Below are 26376 nucleotides of genomic sequence, written 5' to 3'. Positions count from 1 at the left end.
TAGATACTTTTCAAATATTTTTCCATAAAAACGATTTTTTAATGCATTTGATGTTTAGTTATCTATTTGATATTTTTTCCCAAGATAGAAAAGAGAACTTAAACCTTCCTCCGCCGGCTCAAGCCGTTGTTTACTCAAAAAAAAAAATTTTTTTTAATTCAAATAATGATAAAAATTCCGGTGATTTTGCAGAATCTAAAATTAGTGAACAAAAAAAGTTTAAAATTTAATTGACTTTTCGCGAATTTGTACAATTATTTTGTTATTATTAATTACATATTTTTTAAATGTGATTTTTAAAATTTTTTTAAGAAACTTGGCGCTAATTCATAAGATTAATAATATTTTTCAATGTATTTATTGTTATTTTTTAAAAATATTTTTTGTTATTTCTTTAAAATGAATACAGTATAGTATTTTATAAATTTTTTTATTATTTTTTATATTATTCCAATTACTTCATTCAATTAATTATCATTTTATATTTATTTTAGTGTTTTTTATGTTTCTAAAATAAAAAATTGCTTTCAGTGTTTTAACGAGGTCATTAATGAAAAAATAATTCGACGCAGTAAGAATTATTATATACATTAAAATCATATTATAGTTTTCGAAGATAAGTCATTTAACAAGCCATTACTGAGTTGACACGAAAGTTATTACGTGGTAAGTTTAAGATTTTTTTTTTCATCAAATTAATTTATCGTTTCGATAAAAATAAATTTTGATTTGTAAAAAATTTCAAGTAGTTTTAATTATCATTAACGCTACAATCAATATGAATATTTTTTAATCTCAAAAATATTAGATGAACATATTTGATCTCACTGCAGAATTCTTAAGTTTACATGAAACGTCATTTTTTTTTATTTCGCTTCTAATTAATTAAAAAAAAATATATGTAAATAAATAGTTTAACCATAATTATAATTTTTCTAGTTTAAATAATTGCATTTCTAGTAATTTTAAGGATCTATCAGTTTTTTTTTTACTTTTATAATTAATTTTGAGTAATAATTTAATAATTTATAATAAATTATATTAAATTATAAAAGAAACTTTTAATTATTCTTTATGTTATTTTTTATACAATTTATTTAATAAAAATATCTTTATTATTTATTTTATTTCATTAAAAAACTTCTAATCTAATAAAATTATTTTATAAAAAAAATAAGTTGGTTTAATTTCAAGTTTTTGGAGTAGTAAAAGTTAGGTTATACATTAAACCAATTAAAGCTTCATTAATAAACTATTTATAGTTAAAAAAACATGACACTGAAGTTGGCAGATATTGAAAATTATTTAAAAATTTTATAGCAATTAAATTATTAAAAAAAAAATTTAATTAAATAGTTTCACGTGTGAAAATTAATAGAAATAACAAATGAAAATTTTTAGAAGCATTTTTTTATTGTAATTGATTTATTAAAAAAATTTTTTAAATCAACAGCTGACGGCTAACTTCAGTGTTATCAAAAAACTTAGTTTTTTTTCCAATATATAATATTTTTTTAACATTTACAGATACTAAATATTCTTCACGAAGAAAATGAAAATTCTAATAATTTTTTCCATTTTAATTGGAACTGTTTTTTATGCCAAAGGACAAGAACTGCCACCACCATCAATTGATGATAACGAATGCACTTACACTGGAGCTGATGTGAGATCAAATAAAAGAAAAGAATTTTTTTTTATTATTAATATTTATTATTTATAATTAATGGGTTTTTTTTTTTTTTTTTCAGTGTCCTGATGTACCTTGTTGTTTCCCAGGGTACAAATGTAGATTGGCAGGACTGAGTAAATATAATCCAGCGTTTTCGAAATTTTCGGGAGCTTATAATAAAACGTGGAAGTGCCTGAGTCAAGGTAAATTCAATATTATTTATTTAATTTTTTTAGATATTAAAATTTTTATGTTTTCCAAAAAAATATCATAAACTTACTACCCTTATTAAAAAAAAGAATTAAAAATGATCTCACATGTTAAATGCCCATAAGAGATAGTATTAAAAAGGATTTGAAGGATTAGAAAGTATTCAAAATGATTAAAAATTATTATATTCAGTGTAATCTCCAATTTGACCAAGTAATTTTTCTGGATATACCGCCCCAGATTACACTGAATATAATCAGCAAAAATATCCCGTATAATTTGAATTATACTCAGTAGAATCTTGGATTACATAATTTTTTCAAAAATTGTGATATTCAACTTTTTTCTTTTTTAATTTATAAATTTTTTTGAAAATTTGTAAAATTTGTGAAAATTATGGTAATCAATTTTTTTTTTAATTGTGTATTTTTTTTTTTTTAAATATATTGTTATGTCGGACTCAACGTCCGACATTTTTATTTTATAACAAATAGAATTTAATTATTCATAAATAATTTTATGTTCTTACAACTAATTACATACATTTATTTATTTTTAAAATTTTGTTATCTTCAAATTTATCAATAGCATTTTCAAAAGAAACTTATTTGAAAAATTTAGTTTTAGTTGGGCCTGACCATACTAAGGGATTTGAGCCTGAACAAATACCCTAATAGAATTTTAAACTTTGTCGAGATCCGAAATAGAAGTTTTCGATAACAAAATAAATGTATATATAAACAATAGTTTAAATAAAATAAAAGTAAATAATGATAAAAGAAAAAAATAAAAAGGAATGTTATGATAATTCTAGTATCAACAGAATAAAAAAATATATATATGTTGATAATTTAAGGAACAAAATTTAATAACTATAATTTAAGTTTAAACAAAAAAAAAAATAAATAAATGTTTTCTTTTATTTTCGAATAAAATAACGACTTAAATAAAAAGAAAAATTTAGATCTAAAAAACTAATGACAATTTGTAATCTATGCACAAATTAATTTTTATCTAACTAATTTAATATAAAAATTTGGTCACAGTAAATAATTTAATGTAAAATAGTACACATGTATGTCTTTGTCTATGCATAAATGCGCTTACGTATACACAAACACATAGATGTATAATAGAGCATAAGAGTAAAATCATTATAGAAACATTATAGAAAAATCTAAGAGAGAGGGCAAGGGCTCAAGGAAATAGAAAAATAATTGGACATTATTTCTCCCATCTAGTAAAAATAAGTAACGCCCTAAAATTCGACACCTTTACGATTTTTCAACAAAAATATCTCTCGTTGTCCTGACGTCCTAGTGTTAACATCGAAAAAGTTTTTATAAGTTTTAATGAAACCACGCGTCAGATTAAAAAAAAAACAATTGTTAGTAAAGTAAATTTCAATTATGTAAAGAAACGGTAACAATGACATTTAAGTAAGTTCTTAATTGAGATTTTTATGTTTGTTTTAATAATTCAAATCTTTGTATGATAATTTTATAATATATTTATTAAATTGAATTCATTTTCTTATATTATAACTTCAACCCCTTCCCATAAAGCTTCAGATCCTTATCTATTAGCCTAACGGCTAGGATAAAAATAATTAAATTTTAGTTGCGTTTTCGACGTAACAATATCAATAAAATCAAATAGAAATTTCGTTCAAAAAAATAAAAATTAAAATGGTGACCCCACTAGTAAATATTTACCAAAAATTTTTCAACCCCAATTTATCGGAAAAATTGTGCTTAAATGATCCTTAAATATTTTATATTCATACATTGCATTGCATTTTTGAAAAATACATAAAAAAAGAACTTCATGCTTTGGCATTTAAATTCAATAAATAAAATAAAATAAATAAATACTACTCTTAAAAAGTTACGTAAATTTGATCAATAATTTTTTTTTTTTTTGCAGTTAATTTTGGAGATCCATGTCAATATGATGAAGAATGTATGCATATAGAGAACGCGAAATGTATCGAATTAACGTGTCAATGTGAACATAAATCCTTATTGTATTATCCTTATAATCAAGGATGTCACTAGGTCAGTGGGAATTAACTTGTACACCAAGAGAAAAAAATTTTTTTTTTTTAAATGAGCAATGTTGTAACATGAAATTAATTTATTGAAAATTTTCAACAATTTCATTTCTTCACTGAAGAAATATAAATTTTTTAGAAAGCAACTTTTTTGTTGAAAAAATAGTTTTGAATGAAAATTCACAAGTTGTTTATCTAAAATTGTATATTTTCAAAATAAAAAAACATTTTTTTAATAAGAAAGGTACTGCGAAAAAAAATTTAATGTCTTCAGGTAAGAAATAAATGTTTTGAATATTTTTTAACAAATTAATTTGTTATCACAACAATACCCATTTTTTTCAAAAGAGATAAATTTTTTCTTTCAGTGTATTAAAACTTTAATTTGCAAGATCTGTATGCAGGAAAAAAATTTTACTTGAACCAAGAAAATTAATGACTTAAGTTGCTTAGCGCCTGATTAAAAAAAATTAATTCAAAAGAATTGACAATATTAATTCTCCATAATAAAAAAAAAATCAAAATGGAAAAAAATTCAAATTTTTTTTTTTTTAAATCAGAATGGAACAAAAGAAAATTTTATTTCAATCAAGTAAAATTCTTCTTTGACAAAAAATTTTTGGATGCATGGGTAGTGTACAAGAGACAATTTAAAACCAATACCATTAAGCATTATAATAAATACGCAAAAATGATTCTAAAAAAAAAAAAAAACTTTTGGTAGCCGGTAGAAATTAGTTCAACTCTTATAATTTAGATGAAATTTAGATGAAAAATATGAAAATATATCACGTAAGCAAACTATTCGTAACGTGATTGGTCGAATATATCATAAGCATGAAAATATATGCAAATCCGAAACTCATGCGCGCGCAAATTTGAATTCTAGTAGTTCTACATTTTAGAAAAAAATCTGGACGTGAAACAAATTAAAATCAGTGGAAAAAAAATTGAATTCACTTTGTTATGAATTATTTTTAAAGACTTGTTTATAAAAATATTTTTAAAAGTAATATTGTAGTTATTTACAAAATTAATGTCTCAGTTTTTTGTTTCTTTAAAATTAAAATATTACAATTGTATTTTTTATTTTCATTGCTCCAATCACTGTATTTAAGTGGCTTATATATTTAATTTTACTCTACAATAAAATGTCTTTTTTAATGTATATAACGTATGTAGTAAACGAGGTCATTAATGAAATATATTAAGTTTAGACGTAGTAAATCTTATCTGTAACTTCAAAATTTAATTGCTGTGGAAGATAAGTTATGAAAAACACATTACATTATTAGAGGTGACACAAAAGTTGCAACGTGGTAAGTTAAATAATAAATTTTTTTGTATCCATATTTCTTCGCTGTTTTTCATTGTTTTCTTCTGTAAGTTAATTAATATTGAGATTAATCGCTTCATTCAACCGTAAACAATCAATCTTTAGAAGATTAGAGCGCTGCGGCTCTTTTAATCAAGATATTTTTAAGAGGTTACTGAACTTCAAAAAAAAAAAAAAATTCAATCGTGAATTTGGCTCGATTTTTTTAAGAGTTTAAAAATATTTTTTACTAATTTGAAGATTTTTTTTTATTAATTTAATTTAATTTTTTTTTACAGATAATCATACTCCAAAGAAAAGAAATAGACGCAAAAATGGAAATAAAAATTATTTTAACCGTAATAATTGGAGCTCTGACTCAAATTGAAAGCGTACAAATATTCGATGATTCAGGCTGTACTTACACAGGAGCAAATGTGAATAATCAATTGCGCGTTATTATAATTAATAAAAAATTAATGATAATTTAATTAATATAATTATGTTTGCAGTGTCCCATCACGCCTTGTTGTAACTCCAAATTTGAATGCAAGTTAACAACCCTCAGTTTATTTAGTTTACCACCTGACTTATATGAGCTGTCTGCAAGAAACAAGACTTACAGGTGCTTGGATAAAAGTAAATTTATGATTATTAATTTGTAAAAAATTTTACAATCATTAGTTTATAATTTTTATTAATTTTATTTTGCAGTACCGCTAGGAGGATCGTGTTTGTTTCATGAAGAATGTTCCCATATAACAAATTCTCGATGTATTAGCTCATTATGTAAATGTATGTCTTCTTACTACAATTATCAAGGTCGATGTTACGCGGTAAATTCAAATGGAAATTATCATTTTTATGTTTAATTTGAAATTTTAAAATACTACTGAATACACTTTTTGTTTATTATTTTAGTGGTATCAATACGATGGAAGACGAGTCGTCATAACCAGACCATGAGTTTGAGAATAGAAAATTCAAGATAAAGTTTTAAATATCAAATTAAAGAAAATTATCGTCAAAATTGTTGACAGAAGTTTTCTGGTATTTATTTGGTTTAAATTTAATATTTGTACAAATTATTTTAATTTTAGGTCTCAAACATCGACCGGCAAATAAAAATTTATAAAATTCACAGCAAAAAAAAATTTTTTTTTTTGTAATTGTAATTAGGACTGAAAAGATGAGCCATTAATATTAATATTAAGACTAGAATTCAAATTTGCGCGCGTAAGCGCGCGCTTCGACTGTAGAGTTTGCATATATTTTCATGCTTATGATATATTCAACCAATCACGTTACGAATAATTTGCTTACATGATATATTTTCATATTTATCATCTAAATTATAAAAGTGGAATTGTCCTTATCGCATTTTTTTTAATTCCCGTAAGAATAATATAGAGAAAATTTTTGTTGCTTTTTCTGATTTTTATACCGTTTAAACGACTGATTGCTTTATAAATCGCTGATCTAATCTTCATAGAGAATTAAACGCTCTACAAAACATCTGCAATATTATAAATCCGAAAAAATCTAGTTCCTTGATAATAAATAATTTTTCTGAACCAAAAATATTTAGTAGTTGCAGCTTAATTTTATGCTATTTAAGGCTACATGAAAATCATGTTGCTACCACATGATTCTCTCAAGCTACTGTAAAAGGATTGTCATGTAGCCGAAACATGACAAATCAAGTGGCTGAACATGATTTCATCATGTTTATTTATCAATACTGCGTCATATTGCATTTATTATTTAATTTTTTCCGTGTTTAAAAAGAATGGAAAAAAAAATTTTTTTTATCCGCCCTTTTGGCATGGAATCTTATCTCTACTGCTGTAATACGCCCTTGTGGCGTTAGGCACGCGATATACATACATACATAAGGTACCCGCGGGTAATAAGGCCTAAGTGATAGAAATGCTATTTAAAATAACCGCTTTCGCTAAAGACTTCTCTAGTAGAAGCGTCTAGCATAGAAATGTCGCTACAAGTTTATAGAGTCCCGATACAACGTTCCTTGTCTTCTATATTTCATCATCCTAAATATGCTAAAGTAGCGCAGAAGAATTCCTAAAAAACGATTTGAGTAAATGGTAAACATTTTTTATAATTTTATATTTAATAATTTAAAATCATTGTTCTAATTTTTATCAACATCTTAAAAAGTATTGTTGCTCAATTTAAGTGATGATTGATCTCTAATATCAATTTTATCAAGTATAGTATAACTATTTCCAGTATGTACAATCCGCAGGCCTTATTACCCTACCGTAGTAAAATAAGGCCTATTCGCAAGATTTTTGAAAAAATTTAATTAAGTGTTTGTTTATGGTGAAAATTACCATTACTCCATTATATTTTATGGCTAATGTATTAATTTAAAATTAATGATACATTGCAATAATTAAATGCAATATTTTTAATTTTTTCAAAATCTCCTTTAGCTAGGTGGGCCTTATTACCCACCGGTACCTTAATTATTCTCGAATAACCACTGCATATTTCATTGTATCAAAATTCTGTAGAGTGCAAGTTATAACTTATGAAATAAGTTACAATTTTCGTTATTAAATGTCTAATTTCCTTTAAATTTAAAGGTAGTATTAAATATTGTAACTCTTACTACTTATGTACTTAAATTGAGTAATCTACTCTTCCATATTGGGTGTGCCTGAATGGTGCTTTTATTATTTACAGTGCAATGTGAAAGCTTATCGACCCTGTTGTGATCCTGACTATAAATGTACAAAATTAGAAGGAGGCGCAGCTAGCCGTATGTTCAGGTGCTTGAAATCATCAGGTATTGATATCAAAGGCATACGCCATACATGAAATTAAATTATCATGCATAATTTAATTTATAATTAAATATCTTCTCAATTAATTATGATTAATCTTCTTAATTATTATGAATAAATTTTCAGCTAAATTGAACGAATCTTGTCATAGAGATATCGATTGTTCCACAATTGAGTTTGCAGAATGTAAAAATGGAAAGTGCAAGTGTCAGGATAATTTCACTGCTATGGGTGAAATTAAATGTGTGCCGCTTTTAGGAGAATTCTGTTTCAAAAATGATGATTGCATAATACAAAATTTTTCATGCGTTGATAACAAATGTCAATGTCAGAAAAATTTTATAGCACTTAAAGAAAATGAATGCACTGAATGTAAGTTTATTTTACACTCAGAGAAAAAATTTCTTTTAAAAAAATGGCAATTGTGACAAGAAGTCAATTTTTTAAAAATTTTAATTAGTTTTATTTTTTTAACTAAGAAAAAGTTTTCTAGGTTTAAAAAAAAAAAAAACAATTTTGGATAGACAACTTGTCAATTTTCCTCAAAAATTGTTTTTTCCTAAATCTAAAAAACTTTTCTTTAGCTAAGAAATAAAATTGTTTAAAATTTTAAACAGTTACATTTTTTATTACAACATTGTTCATTTTTTTCTAAAGAAATTTTTTTTTCTCCGTGTAAGTCTGTAAAACTGGCATTGACTTGTCCAGAATTGACCATCAATACCACGGTTATTATTCAAACAACATATTTACTTGTGTTGTTAAATAATGGCTCTAATAAAAGTTGTGTAGCTATATTGGATTCCCAATAATCATTAACAATGTCCGTCAATTCTAAATTTATAGATGTATTTATTTTTTATCTTTATTATAGAACTATTGATTCCTAAAATTTATTGCTTTTCAGTGAAATTAGGAAAATCCTGTCAAAGTCACGAAGATTGGAGCGAAATAACGAACTCAAAGAGCTACGAGTACAATTAAATATCTTCTCAATTAATTATGATTAATCTTTTTAATTATTATGAATAAATAGGTCTTATTACTCACCGGTACCTTATATAAACTTTTGAACCATATGTATTTTCTGAATCTGCTTGACGAGCTGAGTTGATATAGAGCAAAATTTTTCAAAAGTTCCGTCATGAGGACCAATGCAATAATTAGATTTCTATGAAATCTACTTAACATAAATCAATAAACAATTGAAATTTATATCTTAAGCAAAGCGGGATTTCTTACGAACTTGTAATCTATTCATAAACAATGTATATAGATTATTAATCAATATTGTGAAATAATGAGATAAATATAAAGATGACAGTATTCTGATAGAATGCTTATGCTAATCATGAGCTAAAGTTAATTTTTTTATCTTGATTATCATTTACGCGTTAATATAGTTAGCTGAAGTGATGTTGTTATCAAAATATAAACGCTCATAACGTAATATAATATAATATCTTTAACATATTTCGTAAAGTGTGACAGTATTCAGTGCTTATAAAATCGAGCAAACAACTATTACTGCTGAATCTAACCCAATTTTGAGCGTGATGTTTGCAAAGCGATTTATCGGCATCATCATCGTATTCTGCCTGCTCTATGATCACGTGAGCTTGGTTTCTCCATCCAAATGGAATAACAATATTACGAAACAAACATTGAGTAATAGTATTGTGGAAGAAAACAGTGAGTTTATTCCTGACGGAAAAATTCTTGAGTATTTTTTAAAATATAAAAAAAAAAATTTAATTTTCTAGAAGACACACTTAATCAGATCGATGAAAACATAAGAGCGATAATTGTTGTTCCGCCTGGGTCCAAATGTCCATCAGGATATCGGCCCGACGGCAAAGGAAAGTGCCGTAAGCCTTTGTAATATTTATTGTTAACTATTATTTATTTATGACAATAATGAAGAAACGAATCACGTGTAAGCGATACAATATGCATTATTATACCTGAATACCAATTGCAATGATAACGTTATCTGAAATAAAGACCATCTGAAAGTTAACGAGTCACAAGATTATTTTTATGAATGTGAATATATGAGGCTGAATGCAGAAAAAAATTTGATGTGATAACATAAGATTTGTTGTGGTAAAAAATGAATATGTTAGCATAGGGATAACAAATCATACGTCGTAGCAACAAAATCTGGGTTATTAAACCAGTTACTTTGTATAACAAGTGTTGTTGTTGAAATAAAAAAATTGTTTTGTTCAAAAAATTAATAATTTTGTTAGCATAATAAAAGTAGTTTGATTGATTCAACAAATTTGATGTGTTGGAACAACAAGTAGATTTGTTAGAATAAATTTTATAAGAATATTTAAAAATTATTGACTTTCACGTTCAACTTAATTTATATTGTATGTATGATGTATGATATTAACCATTAAAATAGTCGAAAATGTATTTTTGAGTCTGCCGAGTGAACCATGACTAGGATTTTTTAATTGCCACAAAAAAATTGTTATTGATAAACTTAGTAACAATTTTAGAGAAAAGCTTCTCAGAATTTTATCTCTATATAAATAAAAATAAAATGCCGCATGCATGTCCACGCATCACTTGAGATGGCTAGACCGATTGAGCTAAATTTTTTTTTGTTGTTTTTAGAATTTTTAGGAGAAGGTTTGTATGTAAAACAAATTTTTAAAAAATCCTCCCTCAAAGGGGATTGCGGGGGCGTTAACAATGAAAAATTCCTGTTTGTAAACTATAGCTCCTATAGCTCCCAAATTTGGTAGAAATCTTCCGTAAGAGATATATAAATAATCTATGAACGAATTTTACGATAGCTCGCTCCACAGGGGGGTTGCGGGGGTGGATATTAACAATGAAAATTTTTAACTTTCAAATTGTAGATCCTCTAGACGGCAAATTTAGGTGGAGTCTTCTATATGTGATGCGGAAATAATCTAAGAGCGGATTTTACAACAATCCACCCCCAATAAGGATTGCAGGGGTGGGTATTAGAATATTAAATTTCCATTTCCACACTGTAACTTCTACTACAGACTTGAAATTTGGTAGGAATTTTTTATTTGACGATGAATAATGCAAAATTTATTACTTATGATTTTATTAATTTTAGTTATAGATTAATTATTATTGTATTTTTGACGGAGGCTCAGCGAAGCGGACCGGGTTGCTAGTTTTTAATAAAAGCTGAATAGTGGTAACAAAATCATTTTGTTGTCCTAACGTTTTTTTGACCGGGACAATGAAAGAATATCAAGATCGTTTTCTATTAATTTTATTAATTGTATATTTTTATTTAATTCTAAAGGCAAAAACATAATTGAAAGGAACTAAAAATATACCAAATACTTTTTTTCATAATTATTTATTCAAAGAAGAATATTTAAATTCTACAACATCGATAATTGTAATAATTATAATTCAATACAAGACAAATTTTGACCGAAGCTTATCTAAGATTACAATGAATATTTAAATTGATAGTATAATGTCAATATCACACGATTGATTATCGGAACAACATTTGCTTATCAGCTTTTTGACAATGTGAAGTGCCGATTGACTCATAGCCTTCCTTGCAATAACATCTTCCGATTTCGTAGCACTTTGAGTTCGATATTTCGCAACAATCTTCGTGACTTTGACAGGATTTTCCTAATTTCACTGAAAAGCAATAAATTTTAGGAATCAATAGTTCTATAATAAAGATAAAAAATAAATACATCTATAAATTTAGAATTGACGGACATTGTTAATGATTATTGGGAATCCAATATAGCTACACAACTTTTATTAGAGCCATTATTTAACAACACAAGTAAATATGTTGTTTGAATAATAACCGTGGTATTGATGGTCAATTCTGGACAAGTCAATGCCAGTTTTACAGACTTACACGGAGAAAAAAATTTCTTTAGAAAAAATGAACAATGTTGTAATAAAAATGTAACTGTTTAAAATTTTAAACAATTTTATTTCTTAGCTAAAGAAAAGTTTTTTAGATTTAGGAAAAACAATTTTTGAGGAAAATTGACAAGTTGTCTATCCAAAATTGTTTTTTTTTTTTTAAACCTAGAAAACTTTTTCTTAGTTAAAAAAATAAAACTAATTAAAATTTTTAAAAAATTGACTTCTTGTCACAATTGCCATTTTTTTAAAAGAAATTTTTTCTCTGAGTGTAAAATAAACTTACATTCAGTGCATTCATTTTCTTTAAGTGCTATAAAATTTTTCTGACATTGACATTTGTTATCAACGCATGAAGAATTTTGTATTATGCAATCATCATTTTTGAAACAGAATTCTCCTAAAAGCGGCACACATTTAATTTCACCCATAGCAGTGAAATTATCCTGACACTTGCACTTTCCATTTTTACATTCTGCAAACTCAATTGTGGAACAATCGATATCTCTATGACAAGATTCGTTCAATTTAGCTGAAAATTTATTCATAATAATTAAGAAGATTAATCATAATTAATTGAGAAGATATTTAATTATAAATTAAATTATGCATGATAATTTAATTTCATGTATGGCGTATGCCTTTGATATCAATACCTGATGATTTCAAGCACCTGAACATACGGCTAGCTGCGCCTCCTTCTAATTTTGTACATTTATAGTCAGGATCACAACAGGGTCGATAAGCTTTCACATTGCACTGTAAATAATAAAAGCACCATTCAGGCACACCCAATATGGAAGAGTAGATTACTCAATTTAAGTACATAAGTAGTAAGAGTTACAATATTTAATACTACCTTTAAATTTAAAGGAAATTAGACATTTAATAACGAAAATTGTAACTTATTTCATAAGTTATAACTTGCACTCTACAGAATTTTGATACAATGAAATATGCAGTGGTTATTCGAGAATAATTAAGGTACCGGTGGGTAATAAGGCCCACCTAGCTAAGGGAGATTTTGAAAAAAATTAAAAATATTGCATTTAATTATTGCAATGTATCATTAATTTTTAAATTAATACATTAGCCATAAAATATAATGGAGTAATGGTAATTTTCACCATAAACAAACACTTAATTAAATTTTTTCAAAAATCTTGCGAATAGGCCTTATTTTACTACGGTAGGGTAATAAGGCCTGCGGATTGTACATACTGGAAATAGTTATACTATACTTGATAAAATTGATATTAGAGATCAATCATCACTTAAATTGAGCAACAATACTTTTTAAGATGTTGATAAAAATTAGAACAATGATTTTAAATTATTAAATATAAAATTATAAAAAATGTTTAGCATTTACTAAAATCGTTTTTTAGGAATTCTTCTGCGCTACTTTAGCATATTTAGGATGATGAAATATAGAAGACAAGGAACGTTGTATCGGGACTCTATAAACTTGTAGCGACATTTCTATGCTAGACGCTTCTACTAGAGAAGTCTTTAGCGAAAGCGGTTATTTTAAATAGCATTTCTATCACTTAAGCCTTATTATCCGACAGGCCTTATTACCCGCGGGTACCTTATAGTATTCTGATAATAAAAAAAGTTACAATATAATAAAACAGTCATATGCTTACCTGAAATCTTTTCTTTGAACACAATAATAAATCATCGACCTCGAAACTCTCAAGATCGATAATATAAGCATACGTTACAAATAAAACCGAAGAAAAAATAATAAATTTCATATTGATGACTTATTTTTTTTGTTCAATAACTTAAACTAATCGACAGCTTGACATTAATTCAGGTGAACAAATGATTTATCAGTAGTTAGTTAATGTTCCTAAGCTCTAACCTTCTTTAGTTCGTTATCGATTTATATACCAGATATTAATTGCCTATGTATGGCCTAAAGGTATCATCTAGCGACTCCTCGGTTTCGCGATCGAGAATGTACATTTATTGTATTCATCTACGAAAAAAAAAAGGTTTTTTTTTTTTTTAAATCATGTAAATTCTAAATTTATTACCAAAAAATTTCATTGCGACCTTACGTATTTTTTTCCCCCGAGGCGGAATGTAATGTAATAACTGTTTAAACTTCGATTGCAATGATTCCAATATAAATGACACTTATAATATATTTGTGTTTTTTTTTATTAGTAAAAAGTTATTATTGCTATCATTAAAATGAAATCTACTCCCATTTCGGCTGTCGAATAGTTTTTTTTATATGTTTTGGTTAATTTATTTTTATAAAAAAAATTTCATGACGACATTGAAATGGTTTTTCAACATAAAATTTATTTCTATCTCACATTTATCTATACTAAAAAAAATTTTATTGCTTATTTTTATGAATAGAAAATTTTTATCAACATGTTTAGTTATTTTATTCCATTGATGGATAGCCCTTACCGGATATTGTATGGTATGGCCTGTATATTAGACTCCTTCTCTACTACGGAATTAAAAAAAATTTTATTTTAAAGATTTTTTTAACCGGGTTAAAACCAAAAAAAAAAAAAACAGTAAGAATAGTGAGAAAATTTTTAATCAGTCGCCATTTTTTTTAAAATGAAAATTTTCAAAATTCCGTATGTGCGACGATAACTACATCCTTACTGATTGAAAAGCAATTTGGGTTTTTATTTTCAGATGATTTGTTTTTGAATTATCGAACCGACCATGGAGGGTGTAATTTTTTCTAGTGCTTTACGAGATTGTTAATAACTTTGTAGTAATTACATATTTTTTAATAAAAATTTAGGGTAATAATCTTTAATGTACCTTTAATAAAATAAAAAAAATCCGATTCCTAAATTCCTTTGTTTTCCCTGTCAAAAAAATTCCCGAAAATCACCTCTTTTTTTCGATTGTCGTATTTATTTTTCAAGTTCCATCAACCCTTTACCATTTTTTTTCAAATTTATATGAACTAGAATTCAAATTTGCGCGCGCAAGCACGCGTCTGACTATAGACTTTGCATATATTTTCATATTTTTCATCTAAATTATAAAAGTGGAGAAGATAGTAATTTGTTTCTTTAATTGGCCGACATAAATGTGATCTGAGGTTTTTTTTTTGACTTTCCAAGAGCTGTATACTATTTTTTTGTCCGACGAAGGTAAAATAATAAAAATGGAAAAAAAATAATAAGAAAAACTTAAAAAATCAACATAAAAACATGAAGAAAAAAAAATGTATTAATTTCTATTTGATTCGTCCAGCGAAGCGGCCGGGAGACGGCTAGTAGTTTTTTATTTTTATAATCTTTCAAATATTCAAAATTATAACTCTTTAAATATTTACCGTAAAAATTATAATTTTCAAACTTTTTTATGATTGATATTATCAGCTTATTTAACTGCAAGAAATTGTTTTAATACTGGGTTAACGTAAGTTTTTTAATAGAGTATCATTAAAAGTTAATGACATTAATTGTCTTATCTTTTTCCAGATAAACCGTTTTAGAAAGGTCAATGAGTCAAAAATAAAAAAAAAAAAAAATGATGGCTGCAATGAAAAAAATATTTTTAATAATAATTTTTACGACCCAGGCTACTTCGTCAGTTTTCTACGGTTTTGATGAAGATGTGTTGTGCTTACGACGGAAGACCTGTAAGTATTTACTAATCCCTGATTAAGAAAATTCAAAAGAAATTCAAATTATTTTTCATCGTTCTAAATTCTTGGTAAATATAAAAAATCTATCAAAAAAACTACCAAATTCAGTAAATAATTCTCAATTAATTTTAAAGATTGAAGAAGATTGTGAATATATAATTAAAAATTGAAAATTCCAACGCTTTTAGACACCATAAAATCCATTTTAACAATTAAAAAGTATTTAAAAAATTAAAAGTTTTTAATGTTTCTGAATACCTTTTAATCAGCGGATAAAAATACTTCACTGGTCAAAAAGTGATTTAGAACGATTCGACAATATTACATTTTTAAAATACTTCCAAATCACTTTTGACAAATAATGGTTCAATTAATAGAGGAGGAGGAGGAGAGGGTCAATTGAATCAAAAAAAGTTTAGCAATTTTTTATCATTCGAATGAAAACTAAATAATAATTTTTTTTTTTGAATGGTAGTTTATTACGTCTAATTTCATTATCAATCTATAAATTAGTCAACGTGAATTTTTAAAAGTGATTAATTTATGCAAACGCGTCGTAGTTTATTACGTCTAATTTCTACTGGTTCAACTGACCCCATATAATTTTATGGAGTTTAATAGTAAATACCAAATAAATAAACCATTATACCACTATCAACAAATTCAGGGATTATAAAATATAAGTATATAGGGGAGGGTAGGGCAAGACGGTCCACCTAAGCCAGTTTTTATTTTTTTGGCTTTCTACTATTAAGTGGATTTACTCTCGTCCAATCGACTCAATTCACTGAAATTTTTTAAAAGTTCCAAAAATACTATTGGGGGGCAAGATGGCCCACCTTCATAATATGATTAAAAAATAGTAGAAAAATAAATTTTTGGTCAATTTTTGAGGTGGGCTTTCTTGCTCCAGGTGGACCGTCTTGCCCCACCCTCCCCTACACAGAAAAAAAAATTTACTTGAATCAAGTAAATAATTTTGAAGAATTTTATTTTCTTGGTTTGAGTTAAAAAATTCTTAAACTAAAAAATTTCACTTGGTTTAAATACATTTCATTTGATTTAAGAATTTTTTGTCTTAATTCAAGACAGTGAGCTTTTTCAAAATTTATTTTTTGGTTAAAAAATTTTACTCTTGATTCAAGTTAATTTTTCTTTCAGTGTACAACTACTACAACTCAAACTTTGTCAATTACTTTAAAAATTAAAATTTTATGAAACAATTTGTCACCGCCTAATCAATGTGTCTGCAAACCGTTTTATAGATCAATATCTAACAATGGATGCATTATTAGTAAGTTATTTTTACTCATCAAAGATTATTTTTACAATGAAATTAATTTTATCAAAATGTATATTCTTTATACTCTAGCATTACTTGGAAAATCATGTGAAAACGATTATGATTGTGAAGATTTTGAGCATATGCAATGCTCAAGTAATAGTCGAACATATATTTGTAGACCGTTTCATGTTATTCACAACAATGCAACATGTGTTCCAACTTAGAACGGATCATACACAGTAAAAAATTTTGCGTTATTGCGTCAAAAAATTTTGTGTTAAATATTTAACACTTTTATGTGTAAATTTAACATTCTTTGTGTTAAATTAATACAAAAAAGTGTTAAATATTTACCATAAAATTTTTTTACGCAAAATTTTTTACTGTGTATGCAAAAAGCATCATGCGATAAAAAATGTCAATGACAATTTTTGGATTTAGAGCTTATGATGACAATGAAGACTTAAAGAAGAATTCAACACGGAAAAAACAGTTTAATGAATTTTAATATTATATTATTACAATAATAAAGTTTAATTTTTGGAATAATCATCTATTGTTTCTATTATTTCTGTTATTTCGACCAAAGAATGCGTGAAAAAATCATTTAATCCTGACAATCCTAATTAGGATAATGAAATAATCTTATTATTCATCAAATTAGCGTATTGTCATCGATCCTCGATAAGTTTACAAAGTTTAAATTAAATCTGACCGTTTAGATTTACATTTAGATTTAGATTTAGATTTACACGGAAAAAAGTAAACTGTAGTATTCACTCGGATTCCGGTTAGTTTTTATAGTTTCAAATAGTAAAGCGGACACCGGGGTGGCAAAAATGTAAATATTACAGAACTTAATGTAGAAAGTATAAAAGCCACAATTTATAATTTAATATCCAAAATAAGTAATTAGTAGTTGTCACTATAGTAAATAACGACTCTTTTATCTTTAAAAATTACAGTTTCAAACAGTAAAAATTGCCATTTCAATATATAGTCCATATTATGAAGAGAAGGGGAACTCAGATGAAAGAGAAGGGGGTCTCACTCAGGGAGAATTTAATATTTCAAACAGTAAAAATTATACTTTTAAAATATACTTTTTACCAGTCTAAGCAAGTCAATAATTTTACTTTGTAAATATTGACGTTGCTTGTATTAGAAATTTAATAACTTTATTCTATACTTTTTACATATCATAACATCATTTTTTAGGTACGAGATGATAAATATTAAAGTCTGAATTCTTAATTATTATACTTTAACATTTTAGACATTTACATGGCGAATATTACTGTTTGAAATAGTATTTTCTTCCATGTAAAGAGTAAATTGTAAGGTTTAAATTGTAAATATTACAATGTGAATAGTAAAATCATGATTTTACTGTTTGAAGTGGTAATTTTTAGCAGTTGATCATTACTTATTATAAATCAATTGTTATTTATTACAGTTTATGTTTTTCCGTGTAGATTTAGATTACTTTATTTATGCCAAGGCCTATCGGCCAAATGGCAATATTACAATACAAATATAAATAACATGTTAATAAAATACATAATAGATATTATAAAATTTAATATTAGAAATTAAAAATACTGAAAAACAAAAACAAAATTTCGAAAATCATTGATATTTTCAATTTCGAAATGGTTATTTTTTCTATTCTTAACTTGTTAATAAGAAGCTCATAATAAAATAATTATCTGTGTTTAACGTTCAAGTTACTTGTTAGACGAAAAAAAAATGTAACTAATTGTATTAATTAAAGTAATAAATTTATAGTTTGTTTTATTGAGGATACATAAAGAAGCTAACAGGTTCGTTAATGCACGACTTTTTAGTTTTGGAAGTTACGTGATAACATAATACTTCTTTGTTATTTGATTTATACTTAGTAATATAGTTTTTATTTACTTTTGGTTTCTGTCACCGATACAAAAATATGATCATTAGAATAATATTATTAATGCTTGCTGTAGCATTATTCGGTAGCAGTAGTAGTATTCAAGTGAATACAAATTTAAATTTATCATTTGAAAAGATGGGTTTTCCATTGCCAGTAAACTGTACTATTGACGGACATTGTGTAAGTATTATATCTCAATTCAAGTAAGGTACCGCCGGGTAATAAGGCCTAGCTAAGGGAGATTTTGAAAAAAAAATCGAAAATATTGTATTTAATTATTGCAATGTATCATTAATTTTTAAATTAATATATCAGCTATAAAATATAATGGAGTAATGGTAATTTTCACCATAAACAAATACAAAATTAAATTTTTTCAAAAACCTTGCGAATAGGCCTTATTTTACTACGGTAGGGTAATAAGGCCCAAGGGTTATACATACTGGAAATAGTTATACTATACTTGATAAAATTGGTATTAGAGATCAATCATCACTTAAATTAAGCAACAATACTTTTTAAGATGTTGATAAAAATTAGAACAATGATTTTAAATTATTAAATATAAAATTATAAAAAATGTTTACCATTTACTCAAATCGTTTTTTAGGAATTCTTCTGCGCTACTTTAGCATATTTAGGATGATGAAATATAGACGACAAGGAACGTTGTATCGGTACTCTATAAATTTGTAGCGACATTTTTATGCTAGACGCTTCTACTAGAGAAGTCTTTAGCGGAAGCGGTTATTTTAAATAGCATTTCTATCACTTAGGCCTTATTACCTTCGGGTACCTTATAATGAAGAATTCTTGTAAAAGAAAATTTTATAGAAATCTCATTTTTTTTTGCTAAGATAATTGTTTAGTTAAAAAAAAAAAAACATACTTCGTTTTAAACGATTTCTTCTTCTATTCACAGAAACTTTCTTGTTTCTGTTTAAAATCTTTTTTTGTCAGATGTAGTCTGAACACAATACACTATTGCCTTCATCCGCCTGTTTAACTTTCTGAGTTTATTTGCCGTAGTCAGAGTCGCATTATTTTAAGATTCTACTACACAGTTTTGCACACCTTATAATGTGGAAACGTTTGAGGTAATGCTCTATACTCTTGGTCTTACCAAAATCAGGCAATTTTCTGAAGTAAAAATCTCTATTTTATTCATAGTGCACTTACATAATAATATAAACAACATGTACGTCAAAAAATAACACTCGTTTAAACGCATTTGATCTTTTTAGAAGACATCTATTTTATTAAGTTTAAAAAAAAATTCAGAGCCTGTCGAGATGTCTTTATGTGAGGATCTGATATGATAACGCCCGCAAAACAATAAATCGAGTACATTAATACGAATAAGTCAGTTATACGACTGATTTTTTTTTTTTATTAAATGAGCGTTATGGGGCGTGCATTTTTTGATTTTGTAAACTTTTGAAGATTTACAAGAACAATTTTATAAGACTACAAACAATATTTTCATCTTGAGGTCTTGAAATGTATAAGTTATTAATGTTTATTAATATTTAATCGCAAATTGAGTTTTAATCGTAAAAATTTTCTTTAGTGTAACCCAAATTTTCAAGACAGATGCAGTTTGATGACCGAGAGTTGCCAAAAAATAAAATGGGGCCACTATCGAAACAGATTTGCATGCATAAAACGTGGTAAATTTATAAGTTAAAAAAATTAATCTATACAATTAATTATTGTACAATAAATTTCAGCAAATTTAGGCTCATTTTGCATGCATGACCTGGATTGCTTGAATATACCGTATTCAATATGTCATCAAGGTATATGTACATGCATGAATAATTATGGGACGGTCGGTTCATCTAGGTGTTTAGCACTTGTTGGTGGAGAGTGCGATAGAGATGAAAAATGTTTGATTTACGGTTCAAAATGTGTTAATTATCATTGCGCTTGCAAGCCTTCTTTTGTCATGAAATCACAAAATTATTGCAAAAAATGTACAATAAGAAGTTTTTTTTTTTGACAATATTTTCTTTCACTGTAAATTATAAGTAATTATTTTATAGCGACTTTGGGAATACATTGCAAAGTTGATTCTGACTGCGAAGATCCAGGTCATATTCGATGCAATATTGATAAAATCTGTGGCTGTCAGCCGGATCATAGAGTGGAAAATAATGCTATTTGTGAACCACTTCTACATGGTTTTTGTGAAACTAACCAACTCTGTAAATTTGAAAATTCTGAATGTATCGATAATATGTGTAAATGTAAGAGTGGTTTCATAGCTTTGACTCCAACGAAGTGCGTAAAATGTAAGTATACACCGATAAAATATACCATTTTGATTCAAGAGAATACTACTTTCTTCCATCGATACAAAAAATTTGTTATCTAAAAATAATTCTCCAAAACTGAAGATAATTTCGTTTTTTTCTTAGAACTTTATATTTTTCGTTTTAGAATTAGTTTTTCGATAGAAATAGCGGAAAAATCTCTTGAATCAAAGAAAACTGAATATTGTTAAGCAAAACTGAAATTTTGAAACAAACATTTTTCTTAAATCCATTAGCATTTTTTCAGCATGTATTTTGTATGTTAACGTCATAAAAATTTTCATTAAATATAAATTTAACAAAATTTGTTTCAGCACTTTTGGGTGAATGTTGCAATAGTAGAGATGATTGTTTAAACATAGGGAATGCGACATGCTCTATTTTTAATAGGTGCATTTGTCGTAAAAATAATATTGCAGTAAATCGTGCAACATGCATGCCAATATTAGGCGGAAAGTGTTATAGTCATAAAGACTGCTTTGTTAACAATTCTAAGTGTATTGATCATACATGTCAATGCAGACCTAGATATAACTATTTAACAAATCAAATGTGTATAATTAGTAAGTAAATCAATTTCGTTGATGTTTTATTTTCCTAATATTTCTTCTTCGTTATTTTTTTTTTTTTAGCTACATTGGGAACCGTCTGTAAGGTTGCGTCAGATTGTGGCGATGACTATCGATTTGAATGTTCTAAAGACAACGTGTGTGCTTGTAAAGAAAATTTTGAAATTTCAAATAATTCAACATGTTTGCCAAAATTAGGTCAAGCTTGTCGGGATAGTGAGAAATGTTTTCCTGAGAAGACTGTCTGTGCTGACAACAAATGTCAATGTAAACTCGGTTATAGATCTACTCGTAATGGTACCTGTATAGATTGTACGTAAACTAACGACAATATTCTTGATTTTTAAAGCGTATTTCTTTAATGACTAATTATAAAAGTCATTATTCTATTTTTGTAGCCATGTTAGGGAAATCTTGTGAATTTGATGTGGACTGTGAAGATATAAGTCATTTGATGTGTTCTGATAGTAAAGTTTGCATCTGCCAGTCATATCATGTGATTCAAATATCTTCATGTTTTTCATTATTGTACCGATCATGTGACAATGACATAAGTTGTACAGTTAATAATTCTATTTGCATTGACAACCTGTGTCAATGTAGAGATGGATATATTGCTGACTCTCCTTCCATGTGTTTACTGTGTAAGTTCTAAGACTTTTTTTCAAGTATATTTCGAATGTAAGTTAATTATATTCGGTTTACTGAACTTTTGATTGCTTTTGGTATATGAGAAAAATATTCCAAATAAAAGTAAAATATATTATTAATATATTTATTTTATATGATAAATATAAATTATGAAATATAATCGGAATATATGAGAAATAAACTCATTTTATGTGAAAAATATAAGCTACAAAATATATTCGAATTATAATTTGGTTATATAAAAATTATAATTCAGATACATTTTGAATATATTTTGCGGGTTATATTTTTCATACACAGTAAGTATATTTCTCATATGTTCCTGTTATATTTCATAATTTATATTTATCATAAAATAAATACATTAATAATATATTTTACTTCTATTTGAAATATACTTGAAATATATGCAAGTATATTTTTAATATAGTTCAAATATATTTTGTGTATAAAATGATATATATTTTTTTTATATTCTAATTATAAATTTTTTTCATGGGGGAATTTATGCCACATATATGTTTGACATTTATATTTTTTCATGCGGGCAACGTTATCTTAATTATCGACTATCTTAATTCAAAAGAAAGAAATCCTTCGTTGAAATACATGGGTATCTTATTTGAAAATAATAAAGTGTTTGGTTTGAACAAAAATCTTTTAGGGATTTTTTTCTTTATTCAAGAATTTTGATTTTTTGACTTTCGAATTAATTTCTTGAATCAAAAAACTGCATATCTTGAAGTATAACTAAAATTTTGAAGAAAATATTTATCTTAAATCCAGTAGCTTTTTTCAACATTCGTAATATTTTAACTATTGCACTCATTGACATTCATTACAGCACCGTTAGGACAAAACTGCACATCTGATTTTGATTGTGACAATCTTAATGCAGAATGTTCAAACGCTGGTATATGTGTTTGCAATGAAAATTTTGTGATGAAAAATAAATCTCGGTGTGAGCCACTCCTCGGCGGACATTGTTACAATAATGAATCATGCAAAATCGACAATTCGGCCTGTATTGAAAGCAAGTGTCAATGTAATCCCGGTTACATGAATAAGGACAAGTACAAATGTTTGCCCTGTAAGTATATTCAATATATTCAATATTTCTTCAAGTACTCTGTACTTTAACAATAGAATGCGCGTGCTTTCAATTTCAGCTTCTTTGGGAAAGTTTTGTCAAGATAGTTTCGATTGCGATAGCATATGGCATATGAAATGCTCTTCTGACAATAAATGTATCTGCAAAGACCACCACAGTACAGTAAACAACGCATTATGTGCGCCACTTCTCGGTGCCATTTGTATGTCTCAAGATTCGTGTGCGCTGAATAATTCAATTTGTGTGGATCATGAGTGTCAATGCCGCCCTTTTTTCGAGCGTGTGTCCAAAGATTACTGCATGCCTAGTAAATACATTCAAAATATATATTTATAAATTCTTTTCTCTGGTTTATAGTTTTCCGTAAAATTTTTCATTTTCTACTTGGTTGCAGCTAAATTAGGAAATCATTGCAAAAATGATTCTGATTGTGGAAGAACGGGACACAAAAAATGTTCCGATAATCATAAATGTGTTTGTGCAGAAAATCATCTAATGATTAACATGGCGACGTGCTTGCCATTACTGGATGGATTTTGTACGAATGCTAACCCTTGCTTCGTTGGAAATTCTGTTTGTCTCAATAATGTATGTAAATGTCAGGCTGGATACATTGCTTTATCACATAAACAATGCATAGAGCGTATTTTCAATTAACAAAAGAGGTATTTTCATTTCTAAGTCTTTTGATCGAAATCGAATTAAAAAAATTTTGTAATTTTTGTTGCAATAAAGTATTAACTTCCAAAAAATTGATCATATACTTCTTTTTTCCTCATTTTTTGTAAGCACTATAAAATAAATCTTTTTAACGTAATGAAATAGTCACAAATACTGATTAAAATCAGATTTAATTTCAGTAATTTCTCAGTGAAGAAGGGTTTACACTTTTTTTTTCTCTAGCCCTCCATTGGAAAGTATCTATGTCATACCTGGACAACAAATAGAATCTTAAAACGCATTTTAATTTAATTATCTATCGAAGAGCAAAGCGTTTGTTTTTTTTTCGAAATTTTATCTCATACACGAGTAAAACACGTTTGAAAAGTAATTATCAACCGCTCTTAATGTGTTTTGAAATACGACAGCTCTAATTATTAAAATATTAATATCAGTAAGTTTATTTTGAAATTAGTTACTTTATAGCTGTTATTATTATCATTATTATTTCTGGCTTATGGAAAGTAATTTTTATAAAATTTTAACGTCAGCATTTATTAATAACTAACGAATTTTTTTTTATGCAATCGATTCTAAAGTATCTGTTATTAGTATAAAGATTGTTGAGCGAGTACAATGGTTTACGGAATTCTTATATTCATTTTTGTAATAACTAAAATTATTACCAGTGTTGATGTTCCGGAAACGATTTATGAAACCGAAAACAATGCCACCTATAACTGTGTTTTTCATAAGATTCGTGTAAGTACATTGGCCTATAAAAGCGTTTTCCTTGATTAGAAAAACGGACATGAAACTTATTGGACGATAAGCACCGGAGAGAAATTAGTATATTACGCACCGAGGGAAGTAAAGTAAGAAATGTCTCAGATTACATGTGATTTGAAGTTTTATTATTTACTTTCCAAGGAGTGTATACTATTTTTCTCCTCTACGGAGGCGGAAAGCGGCATTTTCGTTTAGAGCAGCGGGAAGAAAATTGACGCTTTCCGCCTGGAAGGGAGAAATAACGTTTTTATCACTGAGCTGCTAATTGGCAACTTTCCAATCTCAATTTTTCAATGTGAGCTTGACATATGGCAGCACTTTTGAATTACGACAATGTTAATGTGATTTTTCTTCTTCGAAAATTTGCGGCCGAATTTTTTTAAGCACTTTAAAGATTTTCAATTAATCTAATATTTTTTCGATCAATTGATTTCAAATAGCTAAGTAAAAAGTTAGAATGTGAAACGTCAATTTAAATCTTTCAAAATTTCTTACTTTGGTTAATTCTTTAGAATACTTTTTCTAATCACGGTTATTTCAAATTGAATACATTGAAATATGAGGGTAAAAAATTTTTTTCCAAGTGTCAGCCTCATTTGTCACTTCCATATTGTGAGAACAGTAACAAATGCACAAAAATCTTCGATTGGTCTGCCAAACAACACATTTTCGTATGTTTAAAACCTGGTACTTAAAAAAAATCACCATAACTTAGAATCACATGGCAAAAGAGTAAGTTTGAATAACATAAATTTGCAGTCCTTTTAGGCGATTCATGTCAGACTGATCTAGATTGCTTAGCTGTGATAAATTCATGGTGTAACCAAAATAAAAACTGCGAATGTTTAAACGATGACGTGCAGCTTAATCCATCAACGTGTTCTTCACTTATCGGTGGTAATTGTTTAACAGATGATGACTGCTTGATTTTAAACACCGTTTACACCAATTATTTGTGCACATGCAAGCCTTTCTTTGTGTATCGTCGTCCATATCAATGCGTATCAAGTAGTATATCGTTTCCAAATAAATAATACTAATGCTTGTAAATTTTTAATTTCTTTTCTATCCGAAGTATTTATTAAATGGAATTGGTTGTTTTAGCATCATTAGGATCATCCTGTGAACACAATGACGACTGCAATAATCCAGGAAATTCTGAATGCTCTGAAGATAAAATTTGTGTATGCAAACTACACAATTTTATAAAAGACAGTACTTGTCACCCACGTCTGGATGGTTTCTGTGAAGACTCCCGACGATGTATAATTGAAAATTCAGTTTTTGTTTACAATAAATGTCAATGCAAAAGGGGATATATACCTATATCACATCGAGGCTGTGTTAAATGTAAGTAATAAAAGAACATGACCTATTTCAATGATATATTCATTATTCGTTTCGTTAGCGACGCATGGTACTTTTTGTTAATCTGACGATGATTGCGTGTTTATTAAATATATGAAATGTTCTGAAGATAA

The 26376-nt window shown here is 26.9% G+C and overlaps 6 protein-coding genes across 8 annotated transcripts in view; 4 read left to right on the top strand and 2 right to left on the bottom strand.

The window, feature by feature from the left end:
• Positions 1-9285, bottom strand: part of LOC141531854 (putative cytosolic iron-sulfur protein assembly protein Ciao1) — a 31531-nt gene extending 22246 nt beyond the window's left edge. The window contains exon 1 of the mRNA XM_074249904.1: positions 9111-9285. Within this exon, the coding sequence (XP_074106005.1) occupies positions 9111-9251 (141 nt within the window). The 5' untranslated portion in view covers positions 9252-9285. The remainder of the gene's footprint in view (positions 1-9110) is intronic.
• Positions 627-17425, top strand: LOC141531874 (uncharacterized). Of its 2 annotated transcripts, none has more exons than XM_074249944.1 (8): positions 627-666; positions 1528-1666; positions 1752-1875; positions 3809-3939; positions 14634-15374; positions 15437-15597; positions 16869-16897; positions 16976-17425. In XM_074249944.1, the coding sequence occupies exons 2-4, from the start codon at positions 1553-1555 to the stop codon at positions 3937-3939; spliced, it is 369 nt and encodes a 122-aa protein (XP_074106045.1). In that variant the 5' UTR covers positions 627-666; positions 1528-1552; the 3' UTR covers positions 14634-15374; positions 15437-15597; positions 16869-16897; positions 16976-17425. The 2 variants fall into 2 exon arrangements, with proteins under 2 accessions (XP_074106045.1, XP_074106043.1); XM_074249942.1 differs by having other exon boundaries at positions 16765-16897.
• Positions 5282-6404, top strand: LOC141531873 (uncharacterized). The gene is made up of 5 exons (XM_074249941.1): positions 5282-5317; positions 5550-5687; positions 5763-5889; positions 5965-6086; positions 6172-6404. The coding sequence occupies exons 2-5, from the start codon at positions 5586-5588 to the stop codon at positions 6214-6216; spliced, it is 396 nt and encodes a 131-aa protein (XP_074106042.1). The 5' UTR covers positions 5282-5317; positions 5550-5585; the 3' UTR covers positions 6217-6404.
• Positions 7712-9044, top strand: LOC141531930 (uncharacterized). Its single transcript, XM_074250040.1, has 3 exons — positions 7712-8062; positions 8187-8432; positions 8968-9044. Exons 1-3 carry the CDS (start codon positions 8038-8040, stop codon positions 9042-9044), a joined length of 348 nt encoding a protein of 115 aa, XP_074106141.1. The 5' UTR covers positions 7712-8037.
• Positions 11479-26376, bottom strand: part of LOC141531866 (uncharacterized) — a 43626-nt gene continuing 28728 nt past the window's right edge. The window contains exons 2-5 of one of the 2 annotated variants that reach the window (XM_074249933.1): positions 13610-13947; positions 12617-12719; positions 12247-12492; positions 11479-11717 (exon numbers count right to left, since the gene is read on the bottom strand). In XM_074249933.1, the coding sequence (XP_074106034.1) occupies positions 11563-11717; positions 12247-12492; positions 12617-12719; positions 13610-13720 (615 nt within the window). In that variant the 5' untranslated portion in view covers positions 13721-13947 and the 3' untranslated portion in view covers positions 11479-11562. Of the gene's footprint in view, positions 11718-12246; positions 12493-12616; positions 12720-13609; positions 14169-26376 lie in introns of those variants that run through there. The other variant, XM_074249934.1, reaches the window with a different exon arrangement.
• On the top strand, positions 16954-24555 carry LOC141531943 (prion-like-(Q/N-rich) domain-bearing protein 25). Its single transcript, XM_074250052.1, has 8 exons — positions 16954-17041; positions 20846-21094; positions 21430-21678; positions 21748-21996; positions 22083-22328; positions 23180-23425; positions 23505-23753; positions 23841-24555. Exons 1-8 carry the CDS (start codon positions 16954-16956, stop codon positions 24101-24103), a joined length of 1839 nt encoding a protein of 612 aa, XP_074106153.1. The 3' UTR covers positions 24104-24555.

Source organism: Cotesia typhae, unplaced genomic scaffold (genome assembly GCF_013202065.1).
Source record: "Cotesia typhae breed Kobodo isofemale line unplaced genomic scaffold, CoteBio_Ctyphae contig_50, whole genome shotgun sequence".
Classification (NCBI taxonomy): domain Eukaryota; kingdom Metazoa; phylum Arthropoda; class Insecta; order Hymenoptera; family Braconidae; genus Cotesia; species Cotesia typhae.
The sequence above is the reverse complement of the archived record's forward strand: the minus strand, read 5'-3'. Positions and strand labels throughout refer to the sequence as shown.